This window comes from Fopius arisanus, unplaced genomic scaffold (assembly GCF_000806365.1).
Source record: "Fopius arisanus strain USDA-PBARC FA_bdor unplaced genomic scaffold, ASM80636v1 scaffold00086, whole genome shotgun sequence".
Lineage (NCBI taxonomy): Eukaryota > Metazoa > Arthropoda > Insecta > Hymenoptera > Braconidae > Fopius > Fopius arisanus.
In genome coordinates, this window is record NW_011887825.1 from 314,875 (window position 1) to 331,924 (window position 17,050).

Sequence of the window (17,050 nt, forward strand, 5' to 3'; positions counted from 1 at the left end):
AGGATATTTTTCCCTTTTAAAAAAATTCACATGTAACGAAAGGTATCGCCATTTTTCGCTGCATGGTTTACCTCATAAAAATCATATTTATAATTATTATAATATTTACAATAGCCAACATTCAAGAGCAATTTCGTTCAAATGGTAAAATCTCCATTGAAATTATTATCTCAAATAAATATTTTTCATCTCAATACATGTAATTGATAGAAAGAATTTATTTTATCAGTGCATAGAGCCGTAGAAGTCTCAGAAGAGGTTCGTAAATACTCTCCAATGAACCGCATGCTTACGTATTTTTACGTCGAAATTTAATTAAAATCTCTTGCGCAGCTTGGAAATTGCGGGCAATGCATATTGTGAGAATATTCGAAATTCTTTGAGACGACTGGAGACAACTCTCCAGTGAATAAATTGCGAGGATTTTAATACAAAATTTCTTCGATTTTCATTCCGCTTTTCTCGAGGAGAGAAATGAGGGAATGATTTTGAATGTATTTAAAATAAGTCGTACGACACCCCAAAGAAAATTATTCATTCCAAATAATTTTTTCTTCAATTCGCGAGTTCTCCTCCGGATCATTTACATTGCTAATGTATCATTGTTAGACGGATTCGTCCTCCCACTTAAACTACCGGAGTTTCAAGTAGTTCGATGGAATGAAGAATGGAGATGATTTTACATTCGAGAGCAAAGGGGTTGGCTCTCGTTAGAGTATTCAATAATAAAGCATGAGACGCTAGTTAGGCGGCAGATCGATATGAATATTCATATGATTTCAATGATGTAACGATGGGACATTACTCATACCGTTGACTAATTAAATGGCTCGATGACGAGTGAATGACGATTGAATGTTTGAACTAGTTGTGGGGCCACAGAAAGCTCTCCAGCGGGAATGCAGAAATTCTTCGTTGAAGCATGTGGCTTTGACCCGCAAATTTTCTCCTGGAAAATCGGCAGTCGAGTTTGGTGGCGAGTTTAACTTTTACTGGCTTGCCCGTGGAATTTTAATGTTTGATAGGAATCGAGAGGGAAGTCTAATTGCCAATTTTCAATTATTGGGGGCTGCATTCGTCTCACATTGCGACATTACTTCACTGCAACATAATTCAATCCTCATTGTTCAATGAAAAGTAATTTTTTATTAACAAATCGCTTGATGAAAAAATTCGATTGCGAAGAAATAAATGATTAGCGCACGCTAGGGTAAAAATACCAAAGGATACACCGGGAACGTCAGCTAAGAAACTAGATAATTGTTCATCAGCAGCAGGTGTCATCATATCACCAAATAAAACATCCTGGCGACACCTGCTCTGACCTCTCCGATAAGACCCTCACAATCCCGCTATTATCCCGCACATCACAACTCAAGTCGACACGTATAATTTTTGCGGAAACCGACATCTCCCCAGAATTTTTCCTCCAGAAGATTACGCTTATCGTGTTGTGTTCAACAATATAAACAATGCGCGGTGAGTAAAATGCCAGAGGTTTTTCATCGACACAACAGCGACTAAATACGCCAAAACACGCCGACCAAATGCCAGCACATATTTACCTGTTTACTCCCCCTTTCTATCAGCCGGTGAGAGATAATCCAGTGGATTGCGTTATTTGTCAAACGAGCTGGCAGTAATGTAAGGAAAATTGCGCGCGGCAAAATCTTTTAATTTGTGGTTTCAGTCTCAGCGATATAACGAAAAATGAGCGAGAGGGAGCACAAGATATAGGAGCATTGTAAAGTTTTGAATAATGGGGTTGGCTTGGGCGATAGAATGACGTGTTTATAAGCGTGCGCGTGCTCGATGCGCACAGCAAGAGCGGCGCTTTGAGGCCTCATAAAACAGCGGCAACCCACTGTAAATCCGTGCTGGAGAACATGCCACAGCTCTCTGACAGATTTGTTCATCCTGTTGGTTTTTTCGAATTTTTTTTTCCCATGTAACCACCCTTCGGTTTTAACTACCACCTTGGGTCGTAATTGCGAAAAATTTCATTTTACTTTGATGTAATGCTGCTTGGACTCTTCGATTTCAGTTCATCACAGAAAATTATCTCAGGTTGAATATGTCCGATGAAAAGATGAATTTTTAAGGTTTTGGGTTAAAGAATTTTGAATTTCCCGCCGGTGCGCTTGCTAACTTGCTGTTTCGAGTTGATCCTTTGTGCGATATTCTGGGGCCATTCAAGAGGCAAATGCTACTCATGAGGAGACTCTTGAGCCTCAACACCCACTCCTCAAGTACTACTAGCTCCTTGTGTACTTGTACTCGTACGTTATGTACGTCTGGGTGAATCTCCCACGCGTTACGCCAGGCAATTGATATCTCCATCATTCGATTCACAATTACGAGAATATCTTATTTGAATTGAGGAAAAATTTAATTTTATCTCACCTCTGAGTTGGAACTCGAAATTGAATGAAAAAAAAAAAGGGATTTCTTCGGGTGAATGGATATGACCCAACGAAGCGGCAGCTCCTGGCAATAGCCAGTTGAGCCCTTAGCTGCAGCACGATGCATCGAAGCTGAGCATCGATGTCATCAACAATTGCCTGTATGCGAGCAGTGGCATAAGGAATGGGTCTATAGACAGGACACTACCAGGTCGGTTATCGACGGTAGACACGACCGCCACAAATCTCCACTATCTACGGATCTCCAGGTTCTGGGTGACTCTCTAATGCCCCGAACTTCTCCCTGAGCACCTCGACGGAATGAAACGCCGGGGTGAGGCGACAGTCTGGTGAGTGTGGAAGAGCATCATGGACAACGGTGAACCCATTGTATATACCCCAGAAGAGGTAAAAAAAGAGAGGATCGCCCGCGGGTCCTGGACATTGAGGTCCACGAGAAAGAGAGAATTCCAGATAAAGAGCCAAACGCCAAGTATAGATAGCAACTGGGGACCCTATAGCTCTTACCTCCGCCAACATAAAGAACAGAAAACGCTTGGACGTGTCCAAGACGAACTGCCCTTACGCGAGAACGCGGATTGCACCAGGACATAGAGCAGAGAGTTAAAAAATAAAAGAAAGCAGTGAGGAAGAACAGATGGATGGGAAAAGAGAGGAGCAAAGAAATGGCCCAGTGGGAGGAACCTATTGGCCATGGAGAAGTAGATACTCAGAGTCCCCAGGATTTTCAACCTGGAAGATTTGTGTTTGCTGGAGGGGCACATCGGGAGACTAATCCTCCACCAGGAATTACTGATTTTGATGGAACAGCCAGGAACACTCTGTTGCCTCACTGTTCTATCGATATTCTCTCTCCAAACAGACTAACGAGAGCATCGACGAGTTTAAATATCGGAATTAGGTGAGGAGTGGGAAGGGAGGGCAGAAGAATAAGAGGACATCGGTGAGTTATACGAGAGCCTCCCCTCTGTCTTGAAGCCGAGGGTTAGTTTAAGAGGCCGTCGGAATCGGTAGCTGTTTTATTTTCTTCTCTCCGCTCCATAAGATCGCATTCTTTACGACCCATTAGACGAATTCATTACCGGTCCTCGAGACGTGAAGGGGGGCAAGTCGTTCTTCTTTTTTAGATCTCACGCCCTTTTACTATACTCTTTCGCCCGGGTTTTCCCTCTTTTTTTTCGGGCTTTTTATTTTATTCCGCAGGGAGATTTCTAGTTGGAAAATTATTGAAAATTCAGGGAAATTATTGGTTGAATTTCACACGTTTTTCCATGAAATATCGCAACAACACCCGTCCATCTACACCTCGCCACAACACTAAATATGAATAAATGTTAGTATTCCCCATCATTACCTCAAACCTTTTGTTAAATCGCGGGGAATTTTCCTTTAATGGATGCAACACACTATCCCCTCGAGAGTCCCTGTCCTTCCGTTTCTCCCGATAATTTGAATATCGTGCTCTCGGGTAAAGCTTCAGGCTTCTCCATAAGTGCGGAAGGAATTTACGAGCGCCGGAGGCTAGGCAGAAGCCCAACCGAGCACGACTTGGAGGCTTGATGGTAACTATGAAAGTGGAAAGAGGGAGGTAAATACGAAGGACATGGAAAATAATGTGTGTGAGAGAGAGTTGGTGTATACGTTAGAGGGTCTGTATCAATTCATTAGCGCATTACGGTTAAAATAAAAGTATCTGCGTATCTGCGGCATGTGGCGCGTATCTCTTATGAGGAGAACGAGATGCGACCGGTTTGTGGGCCTCGGCCCTCAACAACCTCCCCCTTGTGTTACCTTACCTTTGCACACCTCCACACCTCTACCTTGTGCAGCCAGTCAGCCGTGGAGGTCGGCTTGACCTTCACCGTGATTTGCCACTATCGGAGAACCTGCTGGACACAAGCCTCCAGAAGTGAATTCAATACTGGAGAGGTTATCCTGGGTGCGGTAAGCATTCCCCTTTATTTCATTTTATCCTATTTATTTTCAAAACTAATTCATGATTCCTCAATCGGCAAAAATCTGTTACACGATCTATCCAATGGTTTTCTGGAATTCTCTGCAATCTTCTCGTAGATTTTAGGAGAGATTGGAGATGTTGGCTCTTGCTGGATTATAGATGCAGTCAAGTGGAAATATCATATACGATGGATGAATATTTACATGAGGCTGGGTTAATGTGGGTAAATGCGGGAAGCCCCGGCCGGTGGGAGAAATGCAACCGGCAGAGGGCACTCATTTCACTGATTACATTGAAATCGATCAAGTCACGTCGTCTTAAAAAATTCAATAATTTCATTGATTCTATGTATTTTTTTAAACAATTGCGGAATTATGAAATTCATCGGATTGAATAGGAATTTATATTTTATTAATTACTGCCCAGCGACTTCTCCATTTCGAAGAAGAACAACCAATTATTATGTTTCTTGAATTTGCGATCCACGAAATCTTTTTATTGATGATGTGGAATGTCAATAAACATGTCCGGCAACAATCGTGAAAGAAATGTACTGGTGGGTGTGACACTGATAATCCCGGTACGTATAGATGGAATATATATTTTCCAAAAGCCATGTGGAAACGTGGGCTGGATTTCGGGTGTTGTAAATTTGCCAAGTCTTATTTTATTTTTTCTCTCATTCTGGTTATAACAGAGTCAATGGTGTTACGAGAATATGCTGTCAGGTCATCTTTTTTATTTCTCACGTTGTGCCATTTCTTTTATATGCTCACGATAGGAAGATGAAAAGGTCAATGCAGCAGCCCGTGGGCGGATAATTCAGAGTTTGGGTTTCACCAATGAATTAGACAAATGACGTTTGAATATAGTTTATAACATATATATTTATTTGAGCTTTAATTGCATTTTAAAATACAACCGAAATAATTAAATAATGACAAATCTCGTAAAATGGTTTCAAGAGTTTTTTTTTTTTTTTCGCGTATACATGATGCATATCTTCGTGGGTTTTTGCTTTCTCGTTTACGAGGTTATAATTTTTATCTTGTTTTCTTGTGTATTTTTTTTTTTTTTTTGGGAGCGCACGATATTCTATCACTTGTGTGTTTCTTCAGTTTTTCTCTCCGTTTTCATCAATTTTTTTTCTCATATTTACTTTATCATGGTGGATGAATCGTCAAATCTCGCGTATTTTCATTTTATAATCGCTCAGTACCACGTGGGATTAATCTTCGATCATCACACACAATATTATTATTATTATTTTTTATTATGTTGATAAATACTTTAAAAGTCCGCGATGGAAGAATTAGAGTTACAAGGAATACGTATACAAGTGTTTTTTTTTTCTTATTATTTCCTTTATTTTTATTTATTTCATCTAGGTTTTTGTTTAATCGTATCATCGGAGTTGTACAATATTTCCGTCACTCCGCTGATGCGATCTCACTCTCTCCCCATTCACTCCATCAATTTTAATTAAATTTAATATTTTGTTTTGTTTTTTACTACAAATAGCATTGCTCTCTACATAAATCATTCAACCTAATTATGTGAAATCACTCACTCACGCCCGCTCTTTTACTCACGCAAATATCACTTTTCGTCATCTTTTCATTGATTTATATGTATAATAATTTCAATTCAATATACACAGTATTTTTTTTTTCGCCATAATTCGAATGATAATTAATGACAATATTTTACACGTAATGACACGCATTGGCTCGACCTGGCGCAATAAATATATTTCAAGAAACAAATAAAATTTACAAATCAACTATTACGACATTATTTAAAGTATCTCACGCAATTTTTCTTTTCATTCGCCTTAAAAACCGAATAAAGTGAGGGGGGGGGAAAAAAAAAAGTGAGACCCTGAATAAATAAACGGTACTCAATATCTAAGATTATGAAACTCGATTCATTGCACCGCGTGGCGCACTCATCTTTTCTCGTCATTCTCATGTCTCTCCCCTTTTTAATATTTTCTTTTGTGCTATTTTATTTTTCCGTTTGCGCATGTAATTCCGGTTGAGATCATGTCAGAGCAGTGAAAAAATGCAGCGCTTCTCTCGTACTCCAATATTGCAAAAACAACATTGACAAATAAATTTTGGGCTCGCCCCCGCCGTGACATGATCCCCCACGTCAACAAAGAGATTCTATACAAAGGGTGAGCGCTAATTTTTTTAGCCTATGCCTAATCTAATTAACTTACGCTAAGAAGGTGGTATACATACGTTCGACCGTTATGACAGATGAGTTAGACAAGCATTTTCCTTTCCTAGTCGAAATAATCGTCTCTTTTCATAATATCTATTTTAATTTTAAACTTTGCATGAGAGCTCTCTCGTTACTTTTTTCGATATTTTCCTCGGCTCGAAGTTAAGTTGCTTAAGTATTCTTTTATTATAAACATCACAAATGTTGGCCGCGTGCCGGAGTCACACACATGAACATGTGGTCTCGTCACAGTTGCCGCGAGATATGGTGGCATCACAATTCATTAACGCACTTCCAACTCGTCGAATAACGCACATACGCACATGCACACAATTTTAATTTTTTTTTTTTTTTGACATTGTCTCATTCTGTTTTCCCTCAGCTATTAATTTTGGAACCCGCGGTTAGCAAAAATTGTTTTAGTCTATCTCCCCCATCCTCGGTAAAAATCAGTAATTGAAATGGCGATTGTTGGATTCAGCGGGCAGACGGGGTACTTGAAATGACAAGGAACTTGAATTCGTGCTCAAATGCAATTAGGTATATTTCATTATATTAATGGACTTGAACTACCATTCTTATGATGCAATTCAATCAAATTCAGTAATGAAAGTGTTGTTTGGGACGTGAATGAGGTTATCGGATGGATTTAATGGATCAAGTGATTGTCAGTTAGAGACGGAAATAAACACCATATCCCAAATCATTGCGTTCGACGATAAAAAAAAAACTAGAACGTATCATCAGAGTAATAAAACAAATCAATCTTTCGATCCATATAAATACCAAATCCCCAAAAACATCTCCGAGATCATAACGAGGACAGAGAAAATGAAATATGACGATAACGACTCACTAAACGAGAATATAAAGAAAAGATGAGCGCAAACAGCCACTCTAGCCAGTTCTCTCCCCAAATGTTATTTGTCACCAAAACGGGGAAAACTAAAGTTCTCTCCACTCTACAATTATTCTAGTTGAGCCAATACACGCTAATTGTGTTTGAACTCGACCAAGGAATGACAAGACACGACGCGTCGAAAAACGCAGACACGATCGAAAGACTGGCTCAAGTGTCATAATGCTCTTCTATTTCGCTCTGTAATTGGCTGTCTGATACTACCGTTGTAAATAACAATGAAACCATCCAACGTGACGTATCAATCGAATCAATCTTTCGATCATCGACGCCTCGACGCGACAATGATTAAACGGAGAAAGGGAGGCGTGGAAGATGAGGGAATAAAGGAGAAAGACTTGATGGTGAGGAGAGGGAGGGGAGGGGAGGGGAGGGAGGGAGATCTATCTATCGACTACTTTCCTTCCTCATACGCAGTCGGGTTTACACTATAGATACAATTTATGTACAAACTGCACCGCTACTTACGGCGCTCAGACTATACGTATTTGCTAGACAATTGTTTCGCTAGCTCCGTATACTTGAGAAACTTTGAGTGTGGGCTCTCCTCGAGAGAAGATGCTGAGGGTTGTGAAGGGCTGCCATTTACCTGCTGTACAGGTGGTGATTTGTTGTGCTGTGAGCTAGGTGATGCTCCACTGTGACTCGCACCCGATGACGATTGGGTTGCAGCGACTGCTGCGGCTGCTGCAGCAGCAGCAGCTGCCGCTGCTGCAGCCGATCTACCGATTGTCAGAGGATCTGGAATGACACCGTCTTTCACGAAATGCATCTTGGATAGGTGATGCCTGTAGGCGCCCTTCGAGATGAAAGGTGTATCGCAGAATGCGCACTTCATGATTGAGTCAGCGGTTACTACGGCATCGTTACACGCCCAACTGAAAGCTAGAATGGCACCTGGTGTTGGGCCACCACTTTGCCCAGAACCCCCAGTACTTTCTCTACCACTTGTGGAAATACTTTGACCACTGCTCCCTGCCGATCTTGAGCTGCCAGAACCACTGGGAACTCGGGTTTCAGTCTTGTCGCAGAGTTTTTGCAAGGCTGCCAGGGGATGACTGCTTGTCTTGCGACTCTGAGAGTCGGAGGTGGCGTTGGCACCTGTGCCACCTCCTGAGAGGCTGTCGAACATCGATGATAGGGCACCCAGGCTGCTCGATGCTTTGGTGTCTGGGGTACCTCGAGGAGTTACAGATCGATCACTACTTGCTGGACTACTCATGCTATTTCTGCAGGGACTTCTTGATGGTGGGGCAGGAGGTTGATCGTGCTGACTCGGAGGTCTCGGTGTTGAGGGATTCACCTGAGGTGATGCCGCCTCTCTTGTCTCATCAGTTCCCTCATGAATCCGGGGATGACAATTGTAAGAGGGCGACGTTGCTTCATCTTCCCTGGTATCGTCCACCAGTTCCTTCTTGACGACAACGTCCCGTGGAGCCTGGGAGGGATCATCCTCGTTGGTTATTGACTGATCGCCATCGTCATCGTGTGGTTCCTTTTTCACAATCACTGACTCCTCGTCACCGGATTCTTCGGGCAACGAGTGACGACTTGGTGTTGCACTCTGTTTGTCCGGCGTTGCGCGTTGACGATGCGAGGAAGTCGACAGTCTGTCATGGCTCATCGAAAGATCGATACGTCTCTCCGGTGTCATCGTATCTGTTCGATTACTTCCCCTTTCCGATATCGAGCTTGATTCACTACCACTTCGCTCCCGTCTCGTAGCATTCGCAGAGTTGTAATGTTGCTGTTGCTGTTGATAGCTCCTCAGTAGATTCATCGTTTGGGGATCAACAAGGGGCTTTGTGTAATCCACACTCTCGTCAATGCCCAAACGCTTGAGAATACTCGAGCCGATTGGTGCGCCGGGCTGAGCATGATGCAGTCCTGGGGTACCATGTCTCACTCGTGAATCGAAACTCTTCTCTATCAACTTTTCAATTGCATTAAGGACAGACGGTGAAGAAGTGGTGTTGGTCGTTTCATTGGCACTAGCGGTTGGCGCTTCTTTACCCGGTGTTGTGGCGTCACTCGCCGAAGATGGTGATCTGTGATGCCTCGAGGATATCGATGATGTCTCTTCACTAACGCTCTTTCGACCGCTCTCTGTAAGTACTTGGCTCATGTGATTTGACATCAACGCATTCTTCAGAAAATTTCGTTGATTCACTCCAACCGCCCCTGAGCCTATACACTGGCGTATATGCTCAACAAAAACAGTCGTCTCGATTTTATCACCACATTTTTCACATGTGATTCTACCAGCATGCTTGCCAAGACTGTGAGCAAGTCCTGCTGCAGAATCACCATTTTTGAACTCATTTTGCGCGCGCTCTAGCTCCAAGAGTTTTCGAACTGGCAGAGACTTCTTCCTCTTCTCCCGAGTTTGTCTCCGACGCCCACCACTCTCAGTTATCGAGCGCATAATGTGCTCCTTGTAGTGAGAGTTCTTCACCATGTGATTACTCAGTTCCTTCAACGAACTAAAAGCTTGATCACAAACTTTGCAGGTTAGAACAGCACTGACGTGACTACTGGTGGCGCCACCAGGTGGACCACCTGTATTTCCACCGTGTTGTCCAGCTCCAGCCCCGGGTGGTAATCCAGGACCGCCTGTGGCACCGCCCGTAGAACCAATTCCCGCCGAGCCACCGCCACTTCCGCCCTTGCTATCATCCGACGACTTCCAGGAGATTATTTGCTCCTGGGATATGATGTTGGTATAATGCTGAGTCTGTTGCATGTGCGAAGTCATCTCAGCAAGCGATCGGAAGCTCTGACCACACCACATGCACTTGAGGATCTGCCTCGTTTGTTCAGCTCCTTTGCCCAACCACACGTCTTGCCCACGAACTAGTTTCCGTGGCAAAGGCATTGTCTCCTTGATGAGAAGATTCAGTTCTGAAGGGCTTTGTTTACTGCTCGGCGTCGGATTACCTCCTGAGCCCTGGGACTGAGGTGGTTGATGAGAGGGCTGTTGTTGCTGTGGTATAGACGATATCGAAGGCGGCTGTAGCCCCGAAGCCGGCATATTGACGGGCATATTGACACCGCAGTGTTTCGCCTCCTTCATGTGGGTTGTCATCGCAGCCAGCGTTGGGAAACTTTGTTTACACCAAACGCATTTAAGTACATCCTTGGCCTGATCGGCACCTTTGTTGAGCCAGTGCGATTGCCATGCGCTGTGTCGGCTACCCGACGCTCCACTGGGATTATTGCCGCCGGAATTACCACTGGAACCACCGGACGATGACCTGTAGAGCTCATCACCACCGAGTTTACTGAGTTCGCTCATCTTTTCTAGTGCTTTGGTCGCTTCACTGGGCTGATACGACTTGTCCATCGCTGGTGGTTTCATCTTTCCATTCCATAATTGATGAGGATCTACACCGGGGGTGCTCTTCGGTGATAATTGTTGTTGACTAGTAGCTGCAGCAACAGCTGCGGCAAAGTACGGAAGGTGTGAAGCGACAACTGGAGAACTCCAAGGGGATACTACGGGTGGCCGTCCAAAAGCATTAGCTGGTGAATCTTGATGAGGTGGTGCTATTGAACCAAGTCTGGAGGATTTTCTCGGCGGTGGGGGAGGCGACTCATCTTCACGAGAGGGTCGCTTTCTACTTGATACCGACAGATCCAGCGGTCCGTTATTCGTTTCGTTCGAGGATGATGGGGTTGACGGTTTGCTGAGATTCAGAATTTGCTCGTCGTCATCCTCATCGGCGGATGAGACCTTCCGCGTACTGAAATCCAGGACCACTGGCAGGGGTGTTGCCGAGGGTGACACCTCGCCAGTACTCGCGGGTGACACAAGAATCCCTGGGGTCGCTGCAGGTGGCGAGCACGATGATGACACCAAGGGTGATACTGATCCTCGGGCTGAGAGTGGTGAGTGCCCCAGGAGGAACCTCTGGTGTGTTTGTTGAATGTAGGCTGCCATTACCGCAGCGGAGTGAGAGGGCAGCAAAGGATGACTACCAAGAGGTACAGGCACAATGCTGCTTGGACTAATTGGACTCGTGCTGCTGCGAGTTGCCTGAGGTGGGGGACTTCCGGCTGCTGGACCGGACGATTCCCGTGAATCCCGTGAAGGACAACGAGGACTCATTGGCTCCCTGTGAACAGCGTCAACAACACAATACGGTTAGCAATATTTTTTATCTTCAATGCAATCAATTTGTGGGGATGAAACTCATTGTGAATTAAATCCCCGAAATTTCTAAAACAATAATTGCCCTAATCGACCATTGCGCGATTGATTTTTTTCGATTGAATTGATATTCTCAGATGTACGAATAATATAATAATTGTCAATAGTCAAATAAATGACTATGTAATTAATAAAAAAAACCAAGGAAATAAAAGAAGGGGAAAAATAACAGGTACCTGTTAAGTCGACGAAAAGCGCAGTTGCCGCGATACGAATGGTAACACGTGAATATAGTTTGACGAAGCTGCACGCAGGTTCTAAACCTGTGAACGGCTCGCTCGTAACTGACTCCACTGACTGAATACGGAATGCGTGCAGTGAGATGAAAGGGGACCACCGGTACGCATGCAGGGGAAGTTTTTGGGGCTGAGGTGGAACGTAGTAGGGAAGCGGAACGTGTACTAGGATACTCAAACGAGGGTGGTGTGGGTAGTACGGTGGGGGAACGATGAAAGCGAGAGAGAGATATGAGAGTGAGAGAGAGAAAGAGAGAGAGGGATAGCCTGCCGACAGAGCGGGATTACGGGGAGAGTAGAATGAACACGCGCCTATCTCTATTAGCCGAATGACGCCGCGACAACCGCCTATGTGATATCGAGCTCGTTTATCCCCGTTTACACGACGAAAACTCACCGACGATTTGTTAGCGATCAAACAAAATTTGAGGACGAGTTAGACGCCCCGGGAAAGACATATACATCTTCAAAGCAACACCGGCGGCTTTAATTTACAACTGTTTCTGCTTTTATTTACCACCGTTATTTGAACACTGATACAACAGCTTAAGCTGGTTGAGAGAAAAAAAAAAGTGCAGAGGTGACAGAGGAGAAAAAATCAGGTGCTGATGTATGAACAATACCTGTCAGGTGGTCCTGTGTCTCGGAGGGCAGTGGGGTTTAACCTCATCGAGGCTGATGGCGGTGGTGTCGTCGGACTCTGTTCAGACTCTTCGTCATCAGTGCCATCGGCTTCGTCATCCTCCTTGGCCACTGGTGGACAACCCCTTTCACTTGGACTACTTGGCCCATCCTCATCTACACAGTCACCCTCCTCAGCCTGGAGCTCGGTCCCAGGGCCTGCACCTTCCACGCCGTCCTCCCCTGAAAGCACAATTAAACCATCCAGTCATCAATGAAATGAACTCTCCTGTATTCAAGATAATTGATAAAGCCTTTTTTGGCCGGTTTAAAATAAAAATCTCCGATGTTGGTGAGAATTGTCTCGGCAGCTAGCCTGAAAGACCGAAGGAAATTCAAACGATCGACGTAGGGCAACAGAAGGGTACGCATTTAGTGCATTCCCTCCACCCAACCCACCCCAGAATTGATATAAAGGTACTGATGGTGAGTGTAACAATGACGCTATCGCTTCATTTATCAGCCTTTCGAGGCACTGTCGACGTGATCTCCGCTGCCGGCCGACATCTCTAACCAGGTGGTTCGAGTCTACAGGGATGCATCAACTACCATAACCTGGGATGCCAGTAGCCTCCATTGTTGGGCATGGAGCTCTTCCGTCACGAAGGCATTATGAATTTTAATCAAATCGTTCTCCATTTCAAACCTTTCTCCATTCACAATTCTCCCTGGTCTACTTGTTGTCAAACATCTCGATGAAGACATCCGACATGCCGATGGTTTTTTTTTTCAACCTAACCTCATTTCATTCGACTCTTACTCTCCAACAGGTGCTTAATGTAAATAAGTACATGGTCGTTTATCGATAGGATAGGATAGTACATAGCAGCAAAGGATAGACAGGAGTTTGGTGAAGCATCAGGAGGAACAAGAAGAAAGACAAAGGAGCATAGCAAAACGAACTCAAGCCGGACACACCATCGACGTGATGAGCAAACCCCTTTTACCAATGGTACGCATAACCAAAAAATCCGCCATCTTGAATTGGAATATGTCCTTAACGTGGAGAATGAAGAAGGGAGTGTCGTTATTGCGCGGGTAACCTCCTAGCAGTGGTAAGCACCGGTGGACCCTACGAGAGAGGGAGGATGGTAGCAAATGCAAGTTGCAGTGAATGTATGTAAGGTCGGTGGATACCAGGGTGGGGACGGCCACAACGTATCCAGCCGTCCTCCTACCATGCCAACTGGCCAACCAAATGATCGTTTGTTCACGGGGTTCACCTTCGAAAGAAGGGGAATAGGAAAAGGAGATCGCACATTGATCCGTCGGAGCATCGGCAACTAATTACGCAGATTTATGTCCCCATTGTCCATTGTCTCCTGGAGACCAAGAGAGGTAAACCCAAGTGGATGAATGTGTGCGTTGGGGTATACCTTGGGCGATGCTTTCCTCTCGCTTAGTGAATGCAGGAGGGAAAGAATACGGTGAAGAAGGAAAAATAAGGGAAGGACAACGGACGATGTGCAGGACAAACCGAGGGATTGGCAAGGCCTGCAACAACGTAACAGAGGGGAAGCAGTAGAACTCGTGAAACCAGGGCGGACCACCAGCGGACAGCCCCGCCCGCTCCTGCTATCGTCTCCTCGACTCCTCTGTCCTTCTCCATCGTCATCGGTTTTTTTTATTTTTTATCCTCTACCTCCTTGTCCTTTTTTGACTGCAGAGGGCTTTCAGAAAGCGCGATGCCAAGGCACGGCGTTCGACACTCTCGAGTGACTGGCCTAGCGCACTCTCCCCCAAATCACTGGGTTGACGTCCACTGATTTAGGGCCAAACCCTACACTGTGTGAAAGATATCGGTGAACTTGTCTCTTTTCTTTGGGGTTTTGTTTTTACCGAGAAATGTCAGTTTCAATGCTGCCAGTTGGAGAAAGGGAATAGAAGTAAATTAACCTTGGATAATGGATCGATGGACGATACGTTTCAAGCGAAACTACTGTTTCCATCAACTCGTATCAGTCAATGTGTCTCGTGAAGGTGAAAATTAAGCGGAAGTAACCCAGATGTTTGGCACAACTTTCGATGATCAAATACGGTGAAGTATGGCTTCACTCACTCCATATGATCTTAATACAGATAAAAATGGGAAGCTGATGGGAAAAATAATGATATTCGCCTAGATTGACTGGACTACATAGGCATTTCATCATGATTTAGCACAAGCAGCCAAGGTCAACGAGAATTGTCACTGCTCTGGAGCATTGGAAAGTGGTTGAGAATGGGAGGGTATGGTGTACCTGGATATGGGATGCAAAATACTCGCACGACCAGAGGGTACTTCTCCTCTCGTTCTCCTATTGGCAGGCCGCTAACAAGGCGCGCATGGCGCTCGCTTTCACGGGTAGAAAAGGTATACAGCCCGATGAACAAGGAGCCCGTGGTGTATCCGACTGGAGGACCTGACACTCGAGAAGATCGCTGCTGCACGATATCCCCCTTGCTTCTGTCCTCGGGCTCACTCAGGAGTCCCTGCTTTAGTCCCAACGTAGAAGAACCCATACATTATTAGCTACGGATAACGTGGACTTAAACTTTGTTGCTGTTCTACCTTTTATATTGCTTTTTTATGAATGTATTTGTGCTGTTGTTTTTTTTTCGGACATTACTGGATGTTTCGTATATGTTTTCGAGTCCAAGCACCAGGCGCTGGTTGGGAGGGGGTCAGGTATACAACAAAAATTAGTCTTATCGATAAACGCTAGGCTGTTTGTATATATGTGTGTAATGATTCTGAATGTTCACGACAAACATGCGCGCACGATTCGCGCTCCTGAGTGGATATATGAAGATAAGTGATATCCCTTTACGAGGGTACATGGTTTATTTGTTGTGCTTCGGTGGACGTCTGGTTCAAAAGGGTGAATTTTTTCACCTCGTGGGCAGAAAGTTTTTGTAGTTTTCTGGGTGAAGTTTCAAGGAGAATGCGGTATGAGAATAATTTATTTGGAATGAGTAAATAATTTATTATTCAGTTGAAAATATAGATTCAATTGTATAAGAAATTGAATAAAAAATGCATAAGATCGGAATATTATTTGAAAATTGAGCGAATTATTAATTTCATTTATTCAGAATGCCATGAAGAACGAAATGCTTTCGCCGCGGGTGAGAATACCTTCCACCAAGTTGATTGAAAAAATAATGGGAATCAGAGTGAGTCTGAGATAACTGTAGATTAATATTTTTCATCGTAAAAGCAAGTAAATCCGTAATGTCTGAATCTTTCTCCCAGATATGTGCCAGAGTGGAAGGGCAAAAAGAATGAGATGAAATTCTGATGCAACGATTGTTGAAGGGGGTTACGGCGAAGTTTCTTGGACGTAGAGAAGGAGTATGACGGACAGGTTGGATGATGGTTTATATAGTGGAAAGAAGAAGAGATATGAAGGAGATGGACAGGCGGACCGTCAGACAGACAGGCCAACACACAGACATACTGCCGAGCAGAAGGACGAGAAAGACGGGAAGGCTTTTGCATTGTGATTCTCCCGTGGCCCGACGTCAAATGACTGACGGGTGAATCCGTTCGCCTACATATACGCATTCGTCTCCCTTCGGCCGACTGGAAACACGGAATATCTCGCGAAGGTTAAACACATTTACGATGTGTTCGATGGATGGTATACCCCTGTCGGTTTGTGTTTGAGTCATTTGAGATGGGATTGGAGGTCTCGTTATTGTTTGAACATTTTCTATTTGCACCCAGGTGAATGTGGTCTTCATTCGTAATTTTTTTTTTTCTTTGGCGAGGGGGGAGGGACAAGAGCAAAGTTTGGTGAGTGCATTTGTCAGAATCATTTTGTGGAGGAGTTTGAAGAAAAGACTGAGTACTAAAGGTAACATCTATACTCCCCGACTTCTCTTGCCTACCTGACTGATTGACCGATGGCCCGGCCGTTATCCCAAGTCAACACTCACTCCATCAAGCCTCGGCGAGTATCTTTTCTCTTTTATTTCTCGATTCGTCAGACATTCCCTTCAACAAGCTTTAACTATAATGCATCTACATTAGGTGTATATGGAGGATGAGGTGAAATTCAATTTGACGTATTCAAATTTATCATTGGTTATAACATACTTCTTTAGAAACATGCAGAATCTGCATCTGGAGAATGGCAAATTATGGGGGGAAGGTGGAGGAGGGAATTCACATCAAAGAGACACGATTCAACGATTGACTTTTCTCCCCGCATATACAAATGCAGACGCACTCCCTTGGACAAGATTCTCAATCGCGGACTGATCGACACGGGCTTTAAAGCCTCCAATCCGGCTGGGCCGATTGCTTTTCTTTCAACGAAAAGTCGCTGTGTGAAACAGGATTTCAAAGTGTCTCAATAGGATTTGTCGATTCGTCGCAAAAACAATCGGTGAAAATCTGCCTTCATCGAA

The 17,050-nt window shown here is 44.2% G+C and overlaps 1 protein-coding gene across 2 annotated transcripts in view; it reads right to left on the reverse strand.

Moving 5' to 3' along the window:
- Positions 1–5,443: 5,443 nt before the first annotated feature.
- tio (tiptop) overlaps positions 5,444–17,050 on the reverse strand; it is a 73,025-nt gene continuing 61,418 nt past the window's right edge. For both annotated transcript variants that reach the window (XM_011311256.1, XM_011311255.1), the window contains exons 3-4: positions 12,598–12,838; positions 5,444–11,643 (exon numbers count right to left, since the gene is read on the reverse strand). In XM_011311256.1, the coding sequence (XP_011309558.1) occupies positions 8,007–11,643; positions 12,598–12,838 (3,878 nt within the window). In that variant the 3' untranslated portion in view covers positions 5,444–8,006. The remainder of the gene's footprint in view (positions 11,644–12,597; positions 12,839–17,050) is intronic.